Source organism: Panthera leo, chromosome D4 (assembly GCF_018350215.1).
Source record: "Panthera leo isolate Ple1 chromosome D4, P.leo_Ple1_pat1.1, whole genome shotgun sequence".
Taxonomy (NCBI): Eukaryota; Metazoa; Chordata; class Mammalia; order Carnivora; family Felidae; genus Panthera; species Panthera leo.
The window spans coordinates 4,677,779-4,697,933 of record NC_056691.1 but is presented as its reverse complement, the minus strand read 5'-3'; the positions used below and the strand labels follow the sequence as shown (position 1 = coordinate 4,697,933).

General features: G+C 53.2%; 1 protein-coding gene across 2 annotated transcripts in view; it reads left to right on the top strand.

Moving 5' to 3' along the window:
* Positions 1-19,394, top strand: part of ROR2 (receptor tyrosine kinase like orphan receptor 2) — a 78,254-nt gene extending 58,860 nt beyond the window's left edge. The window contains exons 5-9 of one of the 2 annotated variants that reach the window (XR_006195910.1): positions 6,368-6,495; positions 9,857-10,171; positions 11,718-11,929; positions 15,205-15,407; positions 16,968-17,051. Coding sequence is in view for 1 of the 2 variants with exons in the window: in XM_042913257.1 (XP_042769191.1) it covers positions 6,368-6,495; positions 9,857-10,171; positions 11,718-11,963; positions 15,205-15,407; positions 16,968-18,410 (2,335 nt within the window). In the remaining variant the exon portion in view is untranslated. Of the gene's footprint in view, positions 1-6,367; positions 6,496-9,856; positions 10,172-11,717; positions 11,964-15,204; positions 15,408-16,967 lie in introns of both variants that reach the window. The other variant, XM_042913257.1, reaches the window with a different exon arrangement.
* Positions 19,395-20,155: the final 761 nt, after the last annotated feature.

The following is a 20,155-nucleotide window of genomic DNA, read 5'->3' as shown; positions in this document are numbered from 1 at the left end:
AAATAAAATATAAAAAATAAAAAACTTTGCTTGGTCCAATTTGTTTTGGTTTTGTGAAGCATGGTGCCCATTTGGTCAAGGGCATTTTGGTCTATAATGTCCTTGGGCATCCCTGTCAGGCATTAGTATCATTTTACCTTGTAAAGTAAATTAGGAAGTATCTTACTCCTTTATGTTCTGAAAGAGTTTGTGTAAAATTGCTGTTTCTTTCTTAAATGTTTAACAGAAGTCACCAGTTTCTATTGTTTGGGGCTGGGGTTTTAATCGTGGGGAGGTTTTTTAATTATAATTTCAAATTTCCTTAAGACGTTTAGGTCTATTCTGAGTTTTTATTTCCGTTTCCATTAATTTTAGTGTATTGTGTTTTTCAAGGAGTTTGCCATATTTTTCTAAGTTATTGGATCTGTGTTCACATATTTGTTCATAATATTTCTTATTATCTTTTAACATCTTGTAGAGTCTTTAGTGATGCCCCCTTTAGCAATCATGATATCGGTAATGTGTGTTTTTCTCTTTTTCTTGATCAGTTTTTCTAGGTATGAGCAATTCCGTTACTTTGTTTGGAGAACCAACTTTTGGCTTTATTGATTTTTCTGTTGTTTCTTTTCTATTTTATTAATTTCTGCTCTCATCGTTAGTATTTTCTAATTACTTCAGGCTTAACTTGGTATTCTTTTTCCAACTTGTTAAGATACAAAAGCTTGTCTACGCATTTAAAGCTATAAATTTCTCTTTAATTACTGTTGTAGCTGCATTTCACAATTTTTAGTAGCCTGTTTTCATTTTTCATATTTTATATTTTCATATTTCATTTAAAATCCCATTTAATTTTCCTGGGTTCCTGGGTGGCTCAGTCAGTTAAGCATCCCAACTCTTGATGTTGGCTCAGGTCAAGGTTTCGTGAACCATGAGATCGAGCCCAGCATCTGCACAGAGCCTGGATGGGATTCTGTCTCTCTCTCTGCCCCTCCCCCTCTCGTTCTCTCTAAATAAATAAATAAATAAATAAATAAATAAACTTTAAAAAATAAAATAAAATACCATTTAATTTTTCTTGTATTTTATTTTTTGAGCCCAAGGATTATTTAGAAATGGGCTCTTCAATTTTAAAATATTTGCAGAGTTTCTAAATAGGTTCTTGTTACTGATTTCTAATTTAACTCAACGTGATCTGAGATTTGTGGCTCTAGTTCTATTAACTTTATTGTGATTGATTTTACGGCAAGAATATGGTCGGTCTGGGTGAATGTGTCATGCGCACTGAAGCACCCATGCTGTCTCATTGAGTATATTGTTCTCCAGACGTCCATTAGGTCAAGGGGGGTGGCCAGCGTTTCCACTGTTGTTTCTTCACTGATTTTTTGTCTAGTTTGATTAACTACTGACAGACAGGTGTTAATATTTCAACTATAATTGTGCATTTTTCTGTTTTGTCCTCTAGTCCTGTCACTTCTTGTTTATGTTTTGTTGTGTTGTTTTAGATGTTTATTTTGAGAGCGAGAGCGAGTGGGAGACAGAGAGAGAGAGAAGGAAAAAGCATGATCAGGGGAGGTGCAGAGAGAGAGAGAGAGAGAGAGAGAGAGAGCGAGAGAGAATCCCCAGCAGGCTCCACAGTGTCAGCAAAGGGCCCCACGCGGGACTCGATCTTATGAACCGTGAGATCATGACCTGAGCCGAAATCAAGAGTCAGACGCTTGAGCGACTGAGCCCCCCAGGCATCCCTTGCTCATATATTTTGAAGCTCTGAAATTAGATGTATTCGTATTTATATCTTTTTGGTTAACAGACCCTTCTGTTTGAAAGATGTTTCTGCTGAGTGTGGAATTGCAGGTTCACGATTTATTTTCTGTGCTGGTGCGTGGAAGCTGTCACCCTGTTTTGTGTTGTTTCCGATGAGGGGCCAGCCATGATTTGTCGTGTTGCTCTGCCTCTATTTATCTTAGGTTTTGCGCAGGTTGACTGTGATGTGAGCAGGTGTCATTTCCTCGGTGTTATCCCACTCGCTCTTCGCTGACATTGCTTAGTCTGTTACTGTTTTTTTAATCAACTCTGGAAAAATGTTGGGGATTATTTCTTCAAACCTTTTCCCTGACCCCTTGCGTCTGTCTTCTCCTGGGGCTTGATGGCACATCAATTAGACCCATTGTATTTGCCCACAGCTCATTGAGGCTCTGGTTATTGTTTGTAAATCTTTTAGTCTGTCTCTGTTTCAGGTTGGAATTTTTTTTAAGTTTCTTTATTTATTCTGAGAGAAAGAGCGTGGTAAGGGCAGAGAGGGAGGGAGAGACAGAGACAGAGACAGAGAGAGAATCCCCAAGCAGGCTCTGCACTGTCAGCACTGAGCCCGATATGGGGCTCGAACTCAAGAACCCATGAGATCATGACCTGAGCTGAAATCAGGAGTCAGATGCTTAACTGACTGAGGCCCTTCGGTTTGGAAATTTTCTGTCGACCTTTCAAACTTACCACTTTTTTTTTCTGTTTTATCTAATCTGTTCATACCATCCAGTGAATCGTTTACTGGAGACTATATGTTTCAGTTCTTCCACTTGATTATTTTACAGTGTCTGTGTCTTCTTTCTTTCTTTTTTTTTTTAAATGTTTGTTTATTTTTGAGAGAGACAGAGACAGAATGTGAGTAGGTTAGGGGCAGAGAGAGAGGGAGACACAGAATCCGAAGCAGGCTCCAGGCTCTGAGCCGTCAGCACAGAGCCCGATGCGGGGCTCGAACTCACGAGCTGTGAGATCATGACCTGAGCCGCAGTCGGGCGCTCAACTGACTGAGCCACCCAGGTGCCCCAAGTGTCCGTGTCTTCTGAAACTACCTGTATTTTCATTACACTTTGTTCCATGCGCTGTTTACCGCACTTAGAGCTCCTTAAAGCCCTGGTCTGCCAAGTCTAACATCTGGATCGTCCTTGGGTTTGTTTCTCTTGGCCCTGGGTTATAAGCTTTCCTGTTTCTCCACATGTTTGGTTATTTTTCTTTGTATACCAGACATTGTAGTTTGTACTCTAGATTTTGTTACCTTCCTCCGAAGAGTGTTTTGTTACTGCAGCCTATTAGGTTGCTGTCGGGTCACCTGAAACTTAGGGAGTTCCAGGCTTTGTTAAAGCGATTTATCTCCATTTATTCTTTGTGCTTTTGCTCTTTCCTGCTCTCCCCCCGTTCCACTATGCCGGAGAGATAGCCTCCTCTGCTTCACTCCATCAGACAGCCCATTTAATGCAGGCTGACCCTTTCATAATAAGAACAACAATTATGAAAACGGTGTTACCACAGTTTTAGCAAAAAACTGTTTGGGGGGAAGTTACCTTCCTACATAATGTGTAACTACATTGGAATTTTGACACTGATTACCTTTCAATTTCAAGGGAGCCTACTTCCCTTTAAAGGTCATTAATTGGGGGTGCCTGGGTGACTCAATCAGTTAAGCATCCAACTCTTGGTCTCAGTTCAGGTCTTGATTTCAGGGTTGTGAGTTCAAGCCCTGCAGCAGGCTCCACGCTGGGCATGCAGCTTACTGGGGGGGAGGGGGAAGAAAAAGGTCATTCATTTCTTATATCCAGGAATTTTTCCATGTTTTTCTTCAGACTGACTTTTACGTGTGTACCATTGAGGGGAAGGTACCTGCCATCAGCCCATCATCTTCTCTGCCTTTTGCGGAAAAGACTTTCTGTCCTTCCTCCGTTTCTTCTCAATCGCCTACTCCTTCCCTTGCTTTTTGTTTTTTTAATCCAATATTGTAATTGCTCATGTCTCCCTTCCTTGACCATGAATCTGTTGGTGTGTAAGTTTCTTCTTCATCTGTGTCATTAGGCCTTAGATTAGTGCCTGGGACATTAGGAATGTAGGAGATCCCCAAAATTGCATTTCCGTAACATTGAGGTTCTGCGATTTGGTACCCGGGTCTGTTTCACTTGCGTGGCTTAAGAGATTTTACAGATGATGGCGTCTGTCTCAGTGCTTCTCTTTTGTCTTTGATTGGCCAGTTGTACACACTTTTCCAGCTCTGTCACTCTTCAGAGGTCCCCAACTCTGCCCCGTAAAGATAAGATAGAACTGTGCTTGAAACTAGAAAGTAATTCCCGCTTGTTTTACCATAATTCAGAAACCCGAAGCATGTCATTTTCCAACCCCTTCTGTCTGTGTTTTCGGACATTCTCTGCAGTTCAGATTAGACGCCCCCTGAGCTGAGTTAGCAGTGGATGGGACACAGTGGCCTCGAGCCCCTTCTCAGCGTTATCTTGCCCGCCCGCTGCTCCTTCCCTCATTCTGGGGGCACCTGACAGGGGCCAGGAAGAAGCCCACGGCAGAGGACCACGCTCTCTATGCCTTGACTCTTGAAGCGGAGGAAAGAAAGTGCTCGCTTTGTGGGGTCGCCCCCGGGGACCGGCTGCATCAAGTCTCCTAACCTGGGAGTAGGTGACGGTAAACAGAGCACGCGCCTCTCCGCGATTTTCCCGGCACAGTGTGCGAGCGCCCCGAACCAAGCTGCGGTGACTCAGAGCGCACACCCCGGGGCAGAGTTGACTTGCCCTTCGGTGCGTTTGGTGAGCGTGGGCATTGGCTTTAATTTCATCAGCAGTTAACTCGGCTCACGGGGCCGGGGGTGGGGTGTGTGTGCTGGTGTGTATGGCCAGCACGCGTGCTGGGCCATTTAAACTATATTTGAGGAATCCTTGACCCGAAGAAATGACGGCTGAGCGAGCTTACGAGAAAGGGCATCCCGCTGTGGTTGGCATCACGGTCTCTTTGTTTAGATTATTTATGGCTCCAGCTTCCTTTCTTTGAGAGAAAAAGAGCTTCTGCAGGTGCCGAGGGGGGAGAGAGCCAGAGGCGGCTGAAGAGAGGGTGTATCGCCCGGTCTTTTGTCTCCACTGTTAGGAGCGTCCAGAATTTACATCTGGGAGGGAGCTAAGATAGGGAGTTTTAAGTCCGTTTGGCGGAATTGGACAACACAGAATTTCAATGGGCGGTGGTCTACATCAGCGTAGGGTGAGATGACGAGGCTTAGGGGCAGGTTACAGATTTGCAGGAAAACAACTGACGTAATTACAGGGCTAAGGCGTTTGCTAGAAGCTTGCCCTGGGAGCCCCAGGCCCCTGTCCTTTGCTCCCCAGCAGGTGGCATTCCTCATGTATCTGCTGTGGTAGCTTCCACTGTCTCCTGGGAGCATCCTCAGGGCCCCCTGAAAAGCGTCTGGGTCCTCAGAATGCCTGATCCCGTGGGCTGAAGGCAGGACTGACAGGTTCTGCAGGAAAGAATGTGACACAGACTCCAGCGGTGGCAGGGGGTGGGGGCGTGCGCGTGGTGGGCATGTGCAGGCTGTTCCCCTTGGGCCCCGGGGCAGGAGTCAGACTGGGGGACCCAGCGGGAGGGCCGTGCTTTTGCCCAGCACCCCCGTCTGTCCCCCATGTTCCTACGTGTGGTCTGTGCCACCTGTAGCACCCACACATCCACGGTCTCCCCGTTAGTTGCATCTTGCGTTAATGTGGTGCATTTGTTACGATCGATGGGCCAGTTTCAATACATGATGATCGACTCAAGTCCATAGTATTCGTTAGCATTCACTCCTGGTGATGGACATTCTGCAAATTTGGACAGATGTTCAGTTCACTCTCGAACAACACGGAGATTGGGACACTGACCCCCCGCATGGTTGAAAATCTGTGTATAACTTCTGACTCCCCCGCCAGAACTTGACTACTAATAGCCCGATGTTGACCGGAAGCCTTACTGATAACGTAAATGGTCAATGACCACATAGTTTGTATGTCGTATGTATTATACAGTGAACTCTTACCATAAAGTAAGCTACAGAAAAGAAAATTTTACCAAGAAAATCCTAAGGGAGGGGCACCTGTGTGGCTCAGTCTGTTGAGCATCGACTCTTCATTTCAGCTCGGGTCATGATCTCGGGGTTCGTGGGTTCGAGCCCCAAGTCGGGCTCTGTGCTGACAGCATGGAGTCTGCTTGGGATTCTCCCTCTCTCTCTGCCCCTCTCCCTCTCACATTCTCTCTTTCAAAATAAATACACTTTTAAAACATCATAGGGGAGAGAAAATACATTTTCAGCGCTTTGTTTCTGGCACTGAATAACATTCCTCTGTCTGGATGGACCACAATTTATTTATCCGTTCACCTACTGAAGGATAGCTCGGTTACTTCTGAGTTTTTGGCAGTTATGAATACAACTGCAATCAACATTTGTGGGCAGATTTTCGTGTGGTCCTTTTCAATCCATTTGGGTAAATACCGGGGAACGAGATGGCTAGATCATAAGGTACGGATTTTCAAGGGGAAAAAAAAATCTCGAAGGATACTCGAGGTCTTCTGGTGTGCTCACAGACTGTGTCTTTCCCAGAGACGACTACCACGAGGACGGATTCTGCCAGCCTTACCGGGGGATCGCCTGTGCGCGCTTCATCGGGAACCGGACCATTTATGTGGACTCCCTCCAGATGCAGGGAGAGATTGAAAATCGAATCACAGGTAGGAAGGAGCCCGACATCTTTGCGGTGAGACAGTGAGCACCCGCTTGTGTTTGCCAGTTACTCGCTCGGACAGTCAGTCCCTGTTCTGTGTTCTTGGCGATGGAAAGGCGGAGACCTTTATTAGAAGCATTTGGAGTCGCCATTGTGGTTTGATCCAGAATGTCCCCATTGGTGTGCTCACAGTACCAAGTGCAGATTGCTTAGAATATACGTCTGATTCGTCGAATCGGGCCAACCAGATGGGTCCCAAGTCTTGCCTTGTCCTGTCCTCACTGCGTCGTCAGGGCCTCCTGTCCCTGGGCTGGCCACACTGCAGGCGGGCCGGTGCCCACGGCGTTCCGTCACTTGACTTCTTTGTTCCGCCTTTCCTGACTCTTGCACCGTCTCGGACTCGTGCTTGGTTACTAGGGCCACAACTGCGCTGTTCGGGAGAGAGGTTTGCAGGTTGGCGGTGGTGCGTGGGGACGCTGCACCATCAGACCGAATCAGCCTTCGGGTTTTCAGGTGCCTCTTCGCAGCACGAACAGCGTAGCTGATCCTTCAGCATGAAGCGGCCGGCTCTCTGTCTCTTTGGGAGTTAGCGTTTCTGGTGGGCGGTTAGCCCTCAACGCACTGACCTTTACATGTTGATGTGAAGGTCATCTTAGGGGAAATCCTCTGAGAAGTAAGAAAATGAATTAGACCAAAGCCCCGCAAAGCCCTGTTCCTCCTGTCTCTGCTGTCCCCCCAGGCACACGTTGGAGCCACCGGCCAGCCTCTGAGGCTGGGCTCCCCGGGAGACGTGGTGGGGTTGGCAGAGGGCCTGGCAAAGAAAGCGGTGCCCTGGTAAGGGGCAAGAGTGAGGGTCCTAGGTGTATGCTCCTGGGGGTATCATTGACACGGCCTTCTAAATTCGGGTGCGCCGTGGCCTTGCCTTTCACCCCAGCCTGGAGGGGCTGAGGTCACAGTCATGCATAGACCTGCCTGGCCCATGGTGACTGAGCCCTCTGAAGACAGGGCCAGGTGTCCAGGGAGAAGTGGAAAGGGCAGTGGGGGGCCCAGCAGGAGAACGTTTTGAAAACATTGGTATCTCTCCTCGGAAAAGCTTTTCATGCCATTGGAAGCAGAACTTCTCAAACCTTTTCGGGGACCACATACAGCGAGCTATGTTCTTTACATTAGGACTTGGTGTATGCGTGCATGTATCTCACAGACATGAAATGGGTTGCAGGAAACAAAATGCACCCTTAACAAAAGCAGTGGTTTTTCTCTTTGGTTTTATTTCATTAAGGGAGAGGAGCGGGTTACCGCCTTATCGTGAACCCTGCATTCTGACGTCCTCTCGGGTGTTCTAACCCTCTTTTAGAATGCTAGCCACAGACTCTGGAATTTTACATCCCACTAATTGGCAAGCCCTGATTCCAGGCACAAGATTGCCCCTCAGTGATTTCTTTAGGAATTGTTTGAAGCGTTAAACAACTCAGATACCTAAGCAGACTGATTTTACAGCCGTCTTTGGGGAAAAGGGTCAAATGAGGATCTCTAGATTTGTGGATTGAAGTGGAAGTTGCTCTAGACTGACCGGCTTGGGGTTTAGAGACTGGCTGTGGAGATGTTCTGTTTGGAGAGCGTGCTTGTCCCAGGACTCTGGAAGCTTCCAAGGAGTCTTCAGAGTGATGTGGGGAGCGGGGGAAGGTGAGGACATGAGTTGTTGGATCTTCTGGGTGATCGGAAGTCAGCCCTCATGTGATATGTTCTGAGGGAGAGAGGGAAGAGGAGAGACCCTTACAGGGTCAGCTGTGACACCCTATTGGTTGATCACCCCAAAAGAAATGCCGGGTTTGGCTTTCTTAGACAATCTTTCTCTGCCTGGTGGTCAAGGTGTACATCATGACCGCCCTCCTGATGGTCACCAGCTCTGCCATGAGGGGACAGAACTGGGTTCACACCTGGTTCTTGAGCCGTCTCCGAGAGACCCTGCACCCAAACCCGGTCCTCAATTTCAATATAGACCGGAAGGGACCAGGCAGGACCATGAATGCACCTCATGTGCTCATACAGGCTCTGTGCAGCCATCCATTCCACAGTGTTTGGCCTCAACAGCCTCAACAAATCACTTGGCAGATAAAGACACAGGACCAGAAAGGGACTGAGTGACCCACTGGCCTATAGTAAATAACAGGGCAGGGGGCTCCCACACCAGCTCACTTATTCCTGGGGCTGCTGCGGGTGCCTCGCGCGTCCCCCCGGGGTAACCGCAGCGCCACCTGCTGGTCACACTGGGCACCGCACCACAAGTCCTGGGTAGAGCTGGGGCTTCCCAGGGATTGAATCCCAGCCTGTCCCATTTTCTCCCCATGTCTGCAAGGTGTGCCAGCAAAAGGACCTCTTTTTCTTCAGCTTCCTCGGATCAAATTGTTACAAGCAGGTCCTTCGCAGGTCAAAGGGGATGGGCCTCCTGGCAGTGGGCATGTGGCTGATGCCTTCCTTTGGGCCCGATGGCTGAGAGGGGGCGAGTAAGGGCTCTGTTCATCCTGCTCACCCTGCAGCTCCCACCCCGTATCCTCTCCCCACACCAGGGGTCAGGTTCGTTCCTGGCACACTCCGTCCTGTGTGTTACCTCTGAACAGCAAACCAGCCCATCCTGGCTCCGGACCCCCTGCCTCTACCTGCCTCTCTGCTCTCTTTGTCACAAAGCCTCCCCGCCTTTCCCACGTTGAGCACCTTCCAGCTGTTTCCTGGCTCTCCCTTTTGCCTCTGCCTCTGCCACTGTCTTCTTACTCCTCCTCCTGCGGTGCATTTCACAGGGCTGGCCGCCTGTCCATCTGTCCGGCACAGTCTTCATCCTCTGGGGTGCCCTCTCACCTCCCGGGGCTGCGACGTTGGCCTGCAGGCCCACAGGACGGGGATGCCGGAAGACAGTGGCTCCCTCCTGGGTCCCTGTGCTTTTTTCCAATCTCTGCCTCTAGAAGTCACTGCTCTACCCACACAGGTCACAGGAGGGTCCTAGCAAGTGGCTTTTGGGTCGGAAATCCGGATCTTCCTTTGATGGAAAAAGCATCCAGCTGGATGAGACCCTTGTTTTCCTTGTTCCCCTTTGGATTGTGTTAAGTGAGGCGTGGGGACCAGGGCCTTTCTGTGTCTGGTGCCGATCGCGGCGGCTCTTGCGAGGCCCGGGGGCCTGCTCGTGTGAGCGCCTTTCCGGGTGTGCGCAGGACAGCGTGGAGGGTTGGGGGGGGGGGCTCGGTGCCGGGAAGGAGAAAGGGGGCCGGGGGCCGCGGGCAGGCGGGGAACACCTGGCTAGAGCCGGGGCCAGGCGCGCCAGGTGGGGCGGGGTTCGGGGGCTCCCACAGCTAACGCCAGTCTCCCCGCCCTCGCAGCGGCCTTCACCATGATCGGCACGTCCACGCACCTGTCGGACCAGTGCTCGCAGTTCGCCATCCCCTCGTTCTGCCACTTCGTGTTCCCGCTGTGCGACGCGCGCTCCCGGGCGCCCAAGCCCCGCGAGCTGTGCCGGGACGAGTGCGAGGTCCTGGAGAGCGACCTGTGCCGCCAGGAATACACCATCGCGCGCTCCAACCCTCTCATCCTCATGCGGCTGCAGCTGCCCAAGTGCGAGGCGCTGCCCCTGCCCGAGAGCCCGGACGCCGCCAACTGCATGCGCATCGGCATCCCTGCGGAGAGGCTGGGCCGCTGTGAGTCCGGCGGGCGCGGGGCGGGGCGGGGTGTCTGTTAGAGCCCCGGGGTCCCCACCGGCCCGGCGCAGTCACCGGGAGTCCTTCCGCCGCAGGCCGACAGCACCGAGGGAGGCAGACTTGCCCTGGGATCCCCGAGGAGCGCCCCAGCCCTGACCAGGTCAGGTGCGCTGCCCCTTGAAGGGGGCGGGGACCCAGGGAAGAGACCACCTTCTCCCCTACCCCCCCAGGCTTGGGACTGGATTCACTTCTTTGGCGAGGCTGGGGGTTCCCAGAGCGGGGCGGAGCTCCTCACCAAGGGCAGTTCAGAGCCTGGTCCCTGGGCTCACCGCTCACGCCCGGATCCTGGCTGTAGGGCTTCCCCAAGTGTGACCTTGGACAGTTTAAATTTTTTTTTTTTTTTTTTACATTTTATTTATTTTTGAGAAACAGAGTGAGACAAAGCGTGAGCGGGGGAGGGGGCAGAGAGAGAAGGAGACAGAATCTGAAGCAGGCTCCAGGCTCTGAGCAAGCAGTCAGCACAGAGCCTGATGCGGGGCTTAAACCCACAAACTGTGAGGTCATGACCTGAGCCGAAGTCGGAGGCTCAACCGACTGAGCCACCCAGGCGCCCCGACCTTGGACAGTTTAAATACCAGTTTCCTCCCCTTGCTCGGGGATAAGAACCACTATCCTCCGAAGCTGGGAGGCAGATCAAGTGAGCTCATCTTTAGAAAGCGCTTAGAACGGTGCCCGTGCCCTGCAAGCTCTGTATAACCACTGTTCAACGCCCACACCCCAGGTCTGGCTCAGAGAGCTCTCTGGGTCTCCTCCTGGGCTGCAGAGATGCACGTGGTGTCCTCGCTGGGCAGCAAAGAGGGTCTCCGAGGCTGTGGGCCTGGGGGTTTACCCCCCCCACCCCACCCCGTTCACTTCTGCTTTGCCTCTGCTGCAAGTGAACATGAGGTTGGGGTTGACGTCCTCATTCTGGAATGCAGGCTCCTGGTGGGTCCCAGAGGTGGTTTCGGGATCGTGGTATAACGCCGGGTGGGTTTTCTTCCCCACCTGTGTGTCCCTGATATACCCCCAATTTTTAAAACAAATTTTTGAATGGTTAGTTTTGAGAGAGAGAGAGAGAGACAGAGAGGGTGGGCAGGGGAGGGGCAGAGAGAGAGGGAGACAGAATCCGAAGCAGGCTCCAGGTCCCAAGCTGTCCGCAAAGAGCCCGACCCGGGGCTCGAACCCACAAACCGGGAGATCATGACCTGAGCCAAAGTCGGACGCTCAACTGACTGAGCCACCCAGGCGCCCCAGATGCACCCCCAGTTTCACTCGTGGGCTCAGGGCTTTATGAAGTCATGACTTTTAGTGGCGCTTTTCTGGGAAGCTACGTACGTACAGTCTTTTGGTCTGGAAATTTCCAGTGTGGGAGACGTGGGCGCGGTGGTTTCGTTGCTTCCGTTTGTGGGGTAGTTGAAGAAGGGTGCTGTCCGTCCCCCCCCCCGCCCCCCCGGGAGTGGGCCGCTGCCCGTTGCCCTCGAGCCTCCTAACGCATCCTCCCTCGCAGACCATCAGTGCTACAACGGTTCCGGCACGGATTACCGGGGGACCGCCACCACCACCAAGTCCGGGCACCAGTGCCAGCCGTGGGCCCTGCAGCTCCCGCACAGCCACCACCTGAGCAGCACGGACTTCCCTGAGCTCGGAGGGGGCCACGCGTACTGCCGGAACCCCGGGGGGCAGATGGAGGGCCCCTGGTGCTTCACGCAGAATAAAAACGTACGCATGGAACTGTGTGACGTACCCCCTTGTAGTATGTATTCTCTCTCTCTCTTTTTTTTGTAACGTGTTGACTGTTGTGTGCGACCTCGTGGGGACGTGGGGCTGCCGCCGCCCCCACGTCACCACCGTGATTGTCGGTTTTAAGTAAAGCCGTTGGCGGTTAGGGAAGTCATACCTGGTCATTCTAGGACGTTTTAAGTTAGAGGCAGGTCGGAGGAGGCGTGGGCTGCTAATTGCACCGCTCCGTGGACTGCTGTTTACGTTTTGGGGGCCCTCTGTCACCTGTGTGTGGTGCTGGGATGCTCGGTTAGGCCCCTCGTCTCTGCACCAGCATCGTCACGGAACGTGTGCCGGTACGATAAAACCTTGATTTGCAAGCGTAAATCGTCCCGGAAACATGCTTGTGACCCAAAGCGAATTTCAAGAACCCTTGGCTCGGGGCTGATCATGTGACGTCCGGCGTCACATACGACTCGTATCGCCAGACCTCACTCATCGATCAAGTTAAAATTTATTAGAAATGTTTGCTCGTCTCGCAGAACACTCGCAGAACAAGTTACTCCCAATGCAAGGTTTTGCTGTATTGATAGGGTGCTTCCTGGCGTCGGTCGCTAGGGACGCAACACCGCCTGGCCCCCCCCTTGCCTCCCGCTGCGCCAGCTTTCATAGGTGGGCTCGGCAGAGTTGGGAAGAACAGGACTTCAGTCTTGTAACCAGTTTCCCTGCAATTTCTCTGTTACATTATGAACAGGAAGAGAGGGTGTGACTAAGGGCTGCAGACAGTACAAACTACAAACGTTATTTCTCTATTGCAACCATTTATTTACGTGTTGCCGTAAAATAAATGGATACCCCGAGAGAAGAGCCTGGATACCATCAGCCTGGATACCCCGAGAGAAGAGCCTTCTGAGTCTTATATTTTGGACCCTGGAGGCAGTGGGTTGGTGGAACATTATTGAGAAGACATGGATGAGGAGAGATGAACAGTGAAGCAAAACCAGGCTCACTGTGCCCCTGTTGGCCCCGGGCCGGGCACGTCTCCACCTGCGGTCACCAGGAGTGAAAACTAGCATCCATCACCTTCTGGAAGTATAATTGGGCAGTTCCAAGTTTGCCACTCTTTACTCAGCACAGATCTTTCTTTTTCTTTTCTTTCATTTCCTTTCCTTTTGTTTCCTTTCCTTTCGTTCCTCCGTTTCGTTTCGTTTCCTTTCCCTTTCCTTTTTCCTTTCCTTTCCTTTCCTTTCCTTTCCTTTCCTTCCCTTTCCTTTCCCTTTCTTTCTTTCTCTCTTTCTTTCTTTCTTTCTCTCTTTCTTTCTTTCTTTCTCTCTTTCTTTCTTTCGAGAGAATGAGAACAGGGGAGGGGCAGAGGGAGAAGAGTGAGAATCTCAAGCAGAGCTCGACGAGGGGCTCAATCTCTGTGAGATCATGACTCGAGTTGAAAGCAAGAGCCAGCTACGGGGCTGACTGAGCCACTCAGGCACCTGTCACCGCAGATCTTAACACTGGCCTTCAAGAATGTGTGATCGCTGCAGGAATAAACTTTAAGAATGAAAATGCCAGTAGTTAGATTATCGTAAAGCTACTTCATGGAATGCTACAGTTGTCTATAACAATTTCCTGCAAGGGAGGATGTCCATGGTGTCCTGTTGAGGGAAAGAGGGAAATTGTAGGGCAACAGCTGTGTTATTTCTTTGCTCTTCCTCCCCGCAACTCCCCTCTCTGCATCCCTCCCTCCTTCCCCTTCTCTGTCTCTTTCTTCATAGAGGAAAGGGTTGTGTGTGTGGGTGTGTGTGTGTGAGCACACATAGGCACCTACATTTTTTGGGTGAAGCTTTGGAACACTGCACACCAAACTTTCAGCGGTGATTTCCCACGGCCTACAGAGATGTTAAAATGTAAGACGTTTTTACAACGAGCAGTGATTACTTTTGTAGCTAAAAATAAACCAAAACCTAAAAATCCGTATGTCGTTTGATTTGGCAATTCTAAGAATACCTTACATTGCAAAAATACCTGCACTCAAGAGGGCACAAATGCTAAGGGTATTTATTGCAGTGTCACTTTTAGTAACTAAATAAGAAACAGGCTGCTTGTTTACCAGTAGGGGGTTGGATGGTGATCGAACCACATCCGTACCATGGAATTGTGTGCGGCCATTGAAGAATGCGTAGGGCTGTCTGTTTCTCATGAAGCCTTGTCTGAGATGTGTTATTCTGCCACCAAACCAGGAACAGGAAAATATGGGTGATATGATTTCTATCTGAAAAGAATTCTACTGATAATTCTATTTTTAAAAAACATGTCAAATTGTTGCTTCTGTGTGCCGAAATAGCTGAATACCGTTTATTTCAGGGTCACCTTAAAATACACATAGAGAATCAGGTGAACACCAACCTGTTGACAGTGGGATAGCCTTTGGTGAATGTGCTGTTAGGAATACCCACTTTCCTGTAACACTAGAGTCCTTAATAAGCATGTTATCTGTTGGTGATTTTGAAAAGATGGATGGTCGCAAGGGTGTCTGGACTGAGCTCACATCACTGACCTTGGCCTGAGGGGCATGTGGAATCTCCCCCGGCCCTCCTGATGACAAATGGCCATGACCCGGAATCTCCACTGCCCCTGAGGCTTCTAGAACATCTGCCTCGAGGGCGGGGCCAGGAGAGTTTTGATTTTATGTGTGGGGGTGGGGGGCATGGGACTGACGGGAGGGACAGACAGACCCTGGTCTGGGACAGTGCTTCAGTCCAGCGTGCCCCCTGTGCGTCTCCGTAAATCCTGTAGAGGGAGACAGAGTGTTGCTTCTCATTACGGAGAAAGGTAAATCCTCACGGAGGCCTCCCACATCCCACCATGCTTTCTTCAAGAATGCTCGAGCCCCAGTTGCACACCGTATAGGGTCAAACTCGCTGGCTGCCTGTGCCCTTCAAATCAAATGCGTTTTTCATTATTATCTTAAAAGAATATGTGTCCGTTATACAGAAAATGTGGAAAATCCTCAAATGTTGCAGACAAGGGTCACTGCTCATCCCAGTACCTTGGTTATTACTCCCGTAAGACCCTTTGAGTTCACTTGTCTTCTGTGCTGGCTGGGCATTCCCATTTGATTCCTTGGTGGCAGTTTGGGATCGTGTCTCATAAACGTATCCATTTGTGTTTGACTCTTATAGTGGAGTCGGGGGCGGGGGGGGGGGGGGCGGGCGCTGGTGGAGAACGTCGGGTGGGAAGGGGGATATTTCTTAAAAACTCGTGACCCTTGCTGTTCACAGGCCCCCAGGACAGCAGCAGGATGGGAATTCTGTACATCCTGGTTCCCAGCATCGCGATTCCCCTGGTCATCGCGTGCCTTTTCTTCCTGGTCTGCATGTGTCGGAATAAGCAGAAGGCCTCTGCGTCCACACCACAGCGGCGGCAGCTGATGGCCTCTCCCAGCCAGGACGTGGAGATGCCTCTCATCAACCAGCATAAGCAGGTCTCCCGCCCCTCCAGGCGTAGCCTCTACCTGGAGATCGCTGGGCTTCTCGATTTGCTCGAAACTCAACACGTAGCTATTCTGTTCTATTCCATTCTAGTCTAGTCTACTCTATTCTTACTCTACTCTATCCTATTCTTTTAATTCTACTCTGTTCTATTTTTACTTTATTTTGACTTTTAATTTGTTTTGTTTTATTTTTATTTTACTTTATTTTTACTTTCTTTTGTTTTATTTTTCTTTTTACTTTCTTTTCTCTTTACTTTCTTTTCTCTTTACTTTCTTTTCTCTTTACTTTCTTTTCTCTTTACTTTCTTTTTTTTTTTTTGCTTTTTAATTTTCATTTTACTTTCTTTTCTTTTTCCCTTATTTTGTTTTATTTTGTTATTTTATTTTTTATATTTTAAGAGCGCGAGAGCACAAGCTGGGGAGAGGGGCAGAGGGAGAGGGAATCTCAAGCAGGCTCCACACTCAGCATAAAGCCCAATGCGGGACTCGATCCCAAGACCTTGGGATCATGCCCTGTGCCAAAACTTTGGGGGGGGGTCCGACACCCAGCCAACTGAGCCACCCGGGCACCCTGACACGTAACTATTTTAAACCGCCCTTGATTTTGCTGTGTGTTCTCTAAGACGTATCAGGACATTCGTGTGCTTAGGAAGTAAGCTGTAGGCGTGTTTGGGATCGCCCGCCCCACCCTCTACGGCTCCCCCCTCCGCCTAGACCTGCGCGCTAACGAGGGAGCCCGAGGGAGCCATCCTGGTCCTGAACCTGCAGGGCTTCCGCGCTCCCCACGGGAGAACAAAAGGAAAAGGGTTTGGATCGGCCCACGACCCGAGGGCCAGGCTGGCTCTTCCAAGGGGCTGGGGTGTGTTTTCTGGTCCGTGTGGAGTTGGGTCGCAGCAGACTCCTAGTGGGGGTAGGACAGAGCGCTGCTGAAGGCCACCCCCTCCCCGAGAGCTCCTAGGACAGCGAGAGCACCCCAAAATACAGCACAAGAGAAAGTCATCACCCGCCTGCCTTACGTGAGGGGACGTTTCTGTTACTTGCAGGCACTGGGGGAAAGCTCATTCCCATCTGGGCTCTGAAGGAGGTAGAGTGGACTCGTTCAGCTGTGTAGCCGGCAGTCACTGTGTGTTTGCTGGGGGGCTCTGGGGATGGATGGTGAGGGGTCGCAGAACCTCGTTTGAGGGCGGGCACATTTCCAGAGCAGCAGGAAAGGCCGGGGTGGGGGCGCGGCTGGGAGAGTCCAGGGGTGCCCCCGGGACAGTGGAGCCCAGCTTGGCTCGGGGGGGGCGGTGTGCGCTTGAGCGTTAACAGGTGCACGCGCACTGCGACGGCGTCCCCAGAGTATTTGGGGGGACGTCATCTGCAGGCTGCTTGGGAGCCGTTCAAGGTTTTCAGGCAGCCTCACGGCTTCAGAGCGTGTTGAAGAGCAGAGAGTGGTGGGCAGGGCCGGGGGGGCTTTGCTGGGACTGCCCCCTAAGCTTTCCCCCCGCCGTTCCCAGCTGCTCCGCTTGTCCCCCTCCCGTGTTTCACTGGGCCTCTTCTCCTCGGCAGGCCAAGCTCAAGGAGATCAGCCTGTCCTCGGTGAGGTTCATGGAGGAGCTCGGGGAGGACCGGTTCGGGAAGGTCTACAAAGGCCACCTGTTCGGCCCGACGCCGGGGGAGCAGAACCAGGCCGTGGCCATCAAAACGCTGAAGGACAAAGCGGAGGGGCCGCTCCGGGAGGAGTTCCGGCACGAGGCCATGCTGCGGGCGCGGCTGCAGCACCCCAACATCGTGTGCCTGCTGGGCGTGGTGACCAAGGACCAGCCGCTCAGCATGGTGTTCAGCTACTGCTCGCACGGGGACCTCCACGAGTTCCTGGTCATGCGCTCGCCACACTCGGACGTGGGCAGCACCGACGACGACCGCACGGTGAAGTCCACCCTGGAGCCCCCCGACTTCGTGCACGTCGCGGCGCAGATCGCCTCGGGCATGGAGTACCTGTCCAGCCACCACGTGGTCCACAAGGACCTGGCCACCCGCAACGTGCTCGTGTACGACAAGCTGAGCGTGAAGATCTCGGACCTGGGGCTGTTCCGCGAAGTGTATTCGGCCGACTACTACAAGCTGATGGGGAGCGCGCTCCTGCCCGTGCGCTGGATGTCTCCCGAGGCCATCGTGTACGGCAAGTTCTCCGTGGACTCGGACATCTGGTCCTACGGCGTGGTCCTGTGGGAGGTCTTCAGCTACGGCCTGCAGCCCTACTGCGGGCACGCCAACCAGGACGTGGTGGAGATGATACGCAGCCGGCAGGTGCTGCCTTGCCCCGACGACTGCCCGGCCTGGGTGTATGCCCTGATGCTCGAGTGCTGGAACGAGTTCCCCAGCCGGCGGCCCCGCTTCAAGGACATCCACGGCCGGCTCCGGGCCTGGGGCAACCTGTCCGCCTACAACAGCTCGGCGCAGACCTCGGGGGCCAGCAATGCCACGCAGACCAGCTCCCTGAGCACCAGCCCGGTCAGCAACGTCAGCAACGCCCGCTACGGGGGGCCCAAGCCGAAGGCCCAGCCCTTCCCGCAGCCCCCGTTCATGCCCGTGAAGGGCCAGATCAGGCCCATGGTGCCCCCTCCCCAGCTCTACATCCCCGTCAACGGGTACCAGCCCGTGCCGGCCTACGGGGCCTACCTGCCCAACTTCTACCCGGTCCAGATCCCGATGCAGATGGCCCCGCAGCAGGTGCCCGCCCAGGTGGTCCCCAAGCCTGGCTCCCACCACAGCGGCAGCGGCTCCACCAGCACGGGCTACGTCACCACCGCGCCCTCCAGCACGTCCATGGCGGACAGGGCGGCCCTGCTCTCCGAGGCCACCGAGGACGCACAGAACACCCCGGAGGACGCGGCCCAGAGCCCTGTGCAGGAAGCCGAGGAGGAGGACGGCTCTGTCCCGGAGACCGAGCTGCTGGGGGACAATGACACTCTGCGGATGGATGAGGCCGAGGGCCAGCTGGAAGCTTGAGGGGCAACGGGCCGCCGGGCACCCGGGGAGGCTCGGGCAACCCCCACCGGGCTGGTTTGCGGTGTCACCGTGCGAAATCTGTTCCTCGTCGTCCCCTTGTGCACAGAGCTGCCGCGGTGGCCACTCGTGGTTGGAGGGTGTGGGTGCTCGTGGCACCCAGCCGGGCGGGGGCGGGGGCCCGGGAAAATGGGTGGCACCCACCTGCACGGCCTGCATTCCCTGAGGTCAGACCGGCGGTGCTCTCTGCCCGTGCTCGGCAGGAACGTAGGTGGCATCTTCCCTCCACGTTGGCATATGGATCGAATGTGATGAAACTTTGGGAAAACAGGTCCCGGGGTGGCGGCGAGGTGCGACCTCGGGCTTTGAGATTCCCGGCGGCTGGCCTGTGTGAGGCCGGGGGAGGCCTGCCTTCTCCCCGCCGCCCCCCCGGCCAGGGTCGGTCTCCCCCTTCAGCCACCCAGGATCGGCGGGAACAGGATGCTGCCACCGACCAGCGTCCCACGAGCCCGGGGCTCCTGCGGTGGGAGTTCTGTGTGCCTTCAATGAAAATGTGCCTTAAAAAAGAGAAACCCGCCGATGGGATTTTGTATCTTTGTGAAATGGTTTGAATTCTCCCGCATGTGTATCTTGCCCACTTTTCTGGAAAGCGTTTCTTGGGTTTGGAAACGTGAGGAGCGACGTCGTACGGAGCACGGTGTTGTTCTTTCGTGTCTTGAGAATCATGTACAGGCCCGAAAACTGTAACTTATGTGGTTTCTGCACCATTTGCCTTGACGTATTGTGCGCTTTAGTAATTTAACCGTTGGTGCCACCCGCGCCGGGATGCCACCGGATCTTGCTCGTGCGTTCGTTTGCTTGCGCTCCTGCCACGTGGAGGCGAGGTCCGCTCCTGTCCCAGCTGGCCGGAGAGAACGCTCAGTCACAGCGCGACCCCCGCATCCCGGTGGCTCTCACTTGTAACTCCCATACCTGGCGTATCCAATAAAGCGAAACAGAACTTTTGGTCGGCTCTCTGCGGGTTGCGAGGACGTGGGGCAGTGGAGGTGCTGCGTGACCCCACGGCGATGCCTGGGGCTGAGTGCTTGCCGTGGGTTGGGGTGGGGGGGGGGGCGGTCTCGTCCAGGAACGGCAACTCCGTCCGCGTGTGGACTTACGTTGCCACGTGACAGATGCAAATCCATGCCGTCGCTCCTCTGCTAGGGTCTCTCGGAGGTGATTTCCAGGCCGATGACATGAAGTTGGTCTGGGGTTTTAGCCTGTCTCCTCCCGAGGTCCCATGACCCCTGACAGCTGGGGACCAGCAGGGCGGGGGTGGGGGCGAGGCGGTGAGTTGGGAATGGGCTGCCTGTACCACCGCCCAGGGCCGGCTGTGCCTCTGCTCGCTGGGCAGTTCAGCCCGAATGAACCGCCCCCCCCCCCCCGGGGGTTCCAGGGCTTCCGGTCGGGAGAGGGGCCACTGTAGCAGCACAGCTGCAGGGGGACCGGCAGGCAGCCTGGCCCCAGTGCCAGCCTGGGAGGAGGCCGTCGGAGCTGGTGGCAGTGGGTCCACGGCACTGGGGCCGGCGGGGCTCAGCGGGGAATTTGCATCACGTGTGCTGGAGAACTGCCGTCTCTGCTCCCAGGCGGGTCTGGATGGGACCAAGATGTTGCCTGTACAAGCGGCCGGATGGGGGGCGGTCAGGGCCCCCGGGCGAGCCACGGAGCCACAGACCGGACCACGTGATGGTGCAGCCCCTTGAGGTCAT